The sequence below is a fragment of the Symphalangus syndactylus genome, chromosome 10, assembly GCF_028878055.3.
Source record: "Symphalangus syndactylus isolate Jambi chromosome 10, NHGRI_mSymSyn1-v2.1_pri, whole genome shotgun sequence".
NCBI lineage: Eukaryota > Metazoa > Chordata > Mammalia > Primates > Hylobatidae > Symphalangus > Symphalangus syndactylus.
The window spans coordinates 23,983,585-23,989,714 of NC_072432.2; the positions used below are offsets into that span (position 1 = coordinate 23,983,585).

The window sequence follows — 6,130 nt, forward strand, 5'->3', positions numbered from 1 at the left end:
AAGTTGAACTAAATGTTAAACTCCACAAGGATAGAGACTTTATCACACCACTATGTACCCAAGCCTAACCCATAATAGGCACTCAAATACTTACTGAATGACTAAATGAAAAGATGGATGAACATCTCTATAAATTATGGAAAGAAAATGCTGATAAAGCATTTGCCAGAAATTACTTCACTAGTACCACAAACATGGACAGTATTGAGGACATTTAGACTTTTTTGTTTGTTTGAGATGGAGTCTCATTCTGTCGCTCAGGATGGAGTGCAGTGGTGCTATCTGAGCTCACTGAAACCTCTGCCTCCCAGGTTCAAGTGATTCTCCTGCCTCAGCCTCCCCAGTAGCTGGGATTATAGGTGCCTACCACCACACCTGGCTAATTTTTCTATTTTTAGTAGAGATGGGGTTTCACCATGTTGCTCAGGCTGGTCTCGAACTCCTGAGCTCAAAGTGATCCACACGCTTCGGTCTCCCAAAGTGCTGGGATTACAGGTGTGAGCCACCACACCCGGCCATTTAGACTATTCTTGACTGGATGTTATTGTAATGACAGTTAATGTTGATGAAGATATCTCTTGGTGTTCTAAGGCTGGATCCAAGAAAAGCATATTACAAATCAAGAGGTTGGCATAGTAGATACGTGCTATGTAAGCAAAGGAAAACTACTCTATGAATACACCCATATAAGATTTATTTAGGCTACAAGTTCTTAATATGGGTGATATGGCTCCCCAGGGTGTGGGGAACTCAGGGGGGACTGAAACAATTTTTGATATAATCTCACTCTTAATTTTTAGTTTGTGGAACTCCAAAGCTTAACCTTACCAAAACAATCATTCCTGAGCATTTAATTTCATGGTAAGGGTATGGGAGAATTAAGCTAATCTTCTAGAAAGGCTCTTTAGGGGGATGATAATTTTAAAAGGTTGATAAAACACTGATTTAGGTGATCACTTCCCTCGAGTCTCGTTCTGTCGCCCAGGCTGGGGTGCAATGGCATGATCTCGGCTCACTGCAACCTCCGCTTCCTGGGTTCAAGCGATTCTCCTGCCTCAGCCACCTGAGTAGCCGGTATTACAGGTACATGCCACCATGCCCAGGTAGACAGTTAACTAATTTCTATCTAGTCCTCCCTTTTTCTGTTCTTCCAGGTTGCCTTATTTCTTCTATGACAGTCATGCCTCTTTTTACTTGCCAAAATGTTATTTCAGATTGCTCTTGGAAGAAAGTTCTTAATTCTGCCTCTGGCTATCTCCATTCAAGGAAATTTCTTTCCTTCTTAATTTCAACCCTGAGTGGTTCTATGAAAATAACATGACACCTATGGTCACCCATTCACCCATAAATCCAATCCTGTATCAGTACAGCAGCTGTAGTCTAAGCTCAAATTTATTTGGCATTTGAGACACAATCAATTAGGGCCTATAATATCTGGAAAGTGGCCTGGCGCAGTGGCTTATGCCTGTAATCCCAACACTTTGGGAGGCTGAGGCGGGTGGATCACGAGGTCAGGAGTTCAAGACCAGCCTGATCAATATGTAAAACCCCATCTCTACTAAAAATGCAAAAATTAGCCTGGCGTGGTGGCATGTGCCTGTAATCCCAGCTACTTGGGAGGCTAAGGCAGGAGAATTGCTTGAACCAGGGAGACAGAGGTTGCAGTGAGCCAAGATTGTGGCACTGCACTCCAGCCTGGGCGAGACTCCGTCTCAAAAAATAAATAAATAAATAAATAAATAAATAAATAAAATAAAAAAGCCTGGAAAGTAAAGGGAAGAATGAATATGATTTAGTTCAGAATACTGCCAGGATTAAACAAACAAAAAATCAATCTTGGATTGGTTCCTCTTTATTTCTAGAAATAATACTATATTCCTTACCGAGAACTTCCCATTTTTTTTGCCATGCTTATGGAACATTGGAAATTAGCACCATAATTTGCTTTGGGGAACACTTCTCTGAAAATCCAGCAGTCCAACTGTTGCCAGACTTAAATCCCTGGCTGCCTTATCTTCCACATATCCTTCCCACCTAAGTAAGGAACAAACAACATAGATTCTTACAAAGAAAATGGTATTAACATATAACTGAAGTTTAGCAGGGTTCCTGGGCAATCTGTATCTTTGACACCTCTGGTGTCAAGCTACTAGGGTGCAGATTCCAGTTCTTGCAACTTCAGGCAAAGTATTAAAGTTCTTTGCACTTCAATTTCTTCATCTGTGAAATACAGATAATAGCTCCTGCTTCATAATTTTACTATAAACCAAACAAATTAGGTAGAGTGCTTTAAATGGTACTAGAACAAAGTCCTCTGTAAATGTTAGATATTATTATCATACATGTACTGAAGGAATGGCTATAGGATAGTGAAAAGTCATTTGTGAGGAAAGAACTAAAGTGACCCACATTCTGACATGTCAAGAGAGTTAACTTTTCTATCTAAGGGAGGAGTGAAGATTTCAGGTGTTTAGGAAATGTAAGAGGCTCCACCCGAAGGAATGGGACTGTAGTAAAGAGGGGCAAAGCTGTTTCCAGAAAGAGAGGACCAGAAACTTCAAGAAGGTGAGTCAGCTTCAAAAGCCAAAAACCTACTATAAATGGGTAATTTATAAGCCACCATGACTGCCACTGAGCAGCCAAGCCCGTAAAGGACTACATGTGTTGATGATACAAGCTTTGAAATACCTGTTGGAAGAAGCATTTATCAAATGTAGGAAGGCTGGTCACATTGAGCCCTAAACTACAGAAGAGAGGTCAATTCTCGTTGATTGAATTATGACCAAAGTCATAGACCCATGGCTAGTTTGATCTAGTAGATATTTTGAAACTCAGGATATTATGGCTTCTCTATGTAAACATAAAGCAACTTTGTCAGAAATTTATCAACATTTTATCAACATACTTTTCGTAATGACAGGAGCGAGACGTGAATTTCTTTTATATTACTTACAGCATCAAAAAATTGTTGGTCTCTCAATAGATATTTACAGAAAGCGATCATATTGATTTCAGACCATATGGCAGGCAGGGAGAATTTTCTGACGGGAAATCTATCAGTCACACCTAATCTGGAGACTGATCAACTAAACTAAAATCACAATGGGCATTACTTTAAAGGTTGAGGAAAGTTAAAAAATGGTGGCTTCCAGCCCTTTGGGAGGCTGAGGTGGGTGGATCACGAGGTCAGGAGTTTGAGACCAGCCTGACCAACATGGTGAAACCCCATCTCTACTAAAAATACAAAAATTAGCTGGACATGGTGGTGTGTGCCTGTAATCCCAGCTACTCAAGAGACTGAGGCAGGAGAATTGCTTGAACCCGGGAGGCAGAGGTTGTAGTGAGCTGAGATCATGCCACTGCACTCCAGCCTAGGTGACAGAGCGAGACTCCGTTTAAAAAAAGTAATGGACAAATTGATCAGAGTTGTATAAGTAATAAATTGAATTCAATTATAGCTACAGCTAGCTCCTCCAAGTATTATCTGAAGTTAGTTTGTAATAGTTCCTTTTAAAAACATATTATATTTTTATTTTTTAAATTCCCGAGTTGTTTGAAATTTTTCTTCCTTGAACTCTTTAAAATATTTTGTTGAACTGGATAGAGATTTTACTGGGATTCCAATTCAATTAAAGGAAGTTATTTCCAATGAACACTAAAGAAAATTAGTTATAATCCTTTTTTTTTTTTTTTGGTTCAGACAGGGTCTCACTCTGTCACCCAGGCTGGAGTCCAGAGGCACGATCTTAGCCCACTGCAGTCTTGACCTCCTTGGCTCAAATGAGCCTCTTGCCTCAGCCACCCCATTAGTTGGGACTACACATGTGCACCACCATGTCCAGCTAATTTTTGTTTTTGTAGAGACAGGATTTCCCCATGTTGTCCGGGTTGATCTAAAATTCCTGGGCTCAAGTAATCCACCTGTCTTGGCCTCCCAAAGTGCTAGCATCACAGGCATGAGCCATTGCGCCTCTCCTACATAATGCAATTGAATGTATTTTTTCTAACAGATCGATAGGTACATCAGCATGATTTCTGTTTAGATAATACACAACTATATTCTGTTAATCAATCATATTACTTTTGATAATTGTGGCTATTTTTCTTTCCCTCCAGTTTGTAAAAATTTTAGATTTCCAAATCAGCAAATAAAACTTTTAAATATGAAAAAATATTTTTAAAATATTAGAACAGTCTCATTGTCAGGTAAATTGTTCATAAGAAAGGTGTTAAAAGTAAGTTAAAAGTAAATTTTAACAAACTGAAAACTTCAACACTGAAGTTTTCTGAAATTTCAAAGAAGCAAAACCAATAAAAATATCAAGAGCCATGTTCAAATAAATACATTCACTCCACTTAGTTAAAAGTAGAAGTATAATTCAAACTTACTGTCTCTAAAATATCATAAAAATGTTTAAGAAATCTATAGTTTTTTTTGCTTCAAATCTCTGCATTTTATTTTTATTTTTATTTTTTTAGACGGAGTCCGGCTCTGTCGCCAGGCTGAAGTGCCATGGTGCGATCTCTGCTCCCTGCAACCTCTGCCTCCCGGGTTCAAGCAATTCTCCTGCCTCAGCCTCCTGAGTAGCTGGGATTACAGGCGCACACCACCACACCCAGCTAATTTTTGTATTTTTAGTAGAGACAGGGTTTCACCATGTTGGCCAGGATAGTCTCCATCTCTTGACCTTGTGATTCACCCGCCTCAGCCTCCCAAAGTGCTGGGATTACAAGCGTGAGCTGCAGCGCCCAGCCAAATGTCTGCATCTTCATACCAAAATGCTTTGTTCTTTTCAGAAATGGTTTCTTAGAAATCCGAAAGCCAGAAAAAAAAAAAAGCAGAATGTGGTTTAAATCCATGTCTAACAATTGAAGAAGCTGTTACAGAATCTAAAGTTTGTTTTGTGACAACGAAGAAAGGACTAAAAATGTGCTTTTAAGCCATTACTTACACAAACAGAAAATTATTCACATTTATGGTACAACTGATAGTCATGAAAGTTAAGTTTGAATAGGCTCAGTACATTCTTTTTCCTCTGCATAGGAGGTTGAAACTTGCCTTTAATGTCGTAACGTTGGAGCATATTATCCGAGCATCTACGTCTTAAAGGGTCTTTAAACCATAGCACTGGGAGGACGTAAGTCATACAGTCTCCTTGTACAGGTTACCTCAATAGTTTGGCATGTTAAAAGGCCATGTTGCCAAGGTTAAAATCCAACATCTGACTGAAGTCATAGTCTTTTAAGCTTGCTCCTCTGTCAGCTGATTTCAAGGACACTCAGTTTCGTTTCATTCCAGGCTGTGAAGCTTTTCTTTTCAATGCCAGAACCTAACCATGGAAAGTGGAATTGAAAACAATTACACAGCGAATTGGCTTATGCGTGGACTTCGATCTGGGATCCACGAACATACCTAATGCTTGGCAGAATGGAGAGGGGTGCTATGTGTTATTATTATGTGTTATTATTAATCACATAACTGAAGTCTGTGGCTCTAGGCCTTCCATGGCTCGTCTCCCAACCAATTCTTTTCAGAACTGAGAATCACGACAGGGGCCGGGCGCGGTGACTCAACGCCTGTAATTCCACCACTTTGGGAAGCCGAGGCAGGAAGATTGCTTGAGCCCAGGAAATTGAGACCCCCTGGGCAACACAGCCCGACGTCGTCTGCAATCGATCAATCAATGAGTACATAAATGAATAAGCGAATGAACGAATACGTGAAAGAATAGATGAATAAATGATAAAGAATCACGGCAGAACTCCTAACCTCTAGCACGCCTGCCTAGGGGAAGAGGAAGAAGTCAGGAAAGAAACACTCTTCACTTCTGTGACTTTTCTAAGGGCAGCAAACGGCGGCTGCTCACTTAGAGAACCTATGGTCTTTCCTGGCTTTAGAGGTCAGGGACGCAGCTACTAGCAGCAGAGAGACTCAGATCAAAGGGGAGTCCCACAAACGCTTTGAAGGCTGACATCAGAGGGAGCACGCACCAAGGGAAATTCCCCACCACCCTGCGATACCGCAAATTTCCAGCCGCGGGCCGTTTGGGACTATCCCACCGGAGGTGAAACTGAAGAAAACGCCACGTCGAAGGCGTGGGTTGCCGTAAGCGCGCCGACGTCACGCGCC

The 6,130-nt window shown here is 40.8% G+C and overlaps 1 protein-coding gene across 1 annotated transcript in view; it reads right to left on the reverse strand.

Moving 5' to 3' along the window:
• Positions 1-3,288, reverse strand: part of NSUN6 (NOP2/Sun RNA methyltransferase 6) — an 83,013-nt gene extending 79,725 nt beyond the window's left edge. The window contains exon 1 of the mRNA XM_063610148.1: positions 1,884-3,288. Within this exon, the coding sequence (XP_063466218.1) occupies positions 1,884-1,922 (39 nt within the window). The 5' untranslated portion in view covers positions 1,923-3,288. The remainder of the gene's footprint in view (positions 1-1,883) is intronic.
• Positions 3,289-6,130: the final 2,842 nt, after the last annotated feature.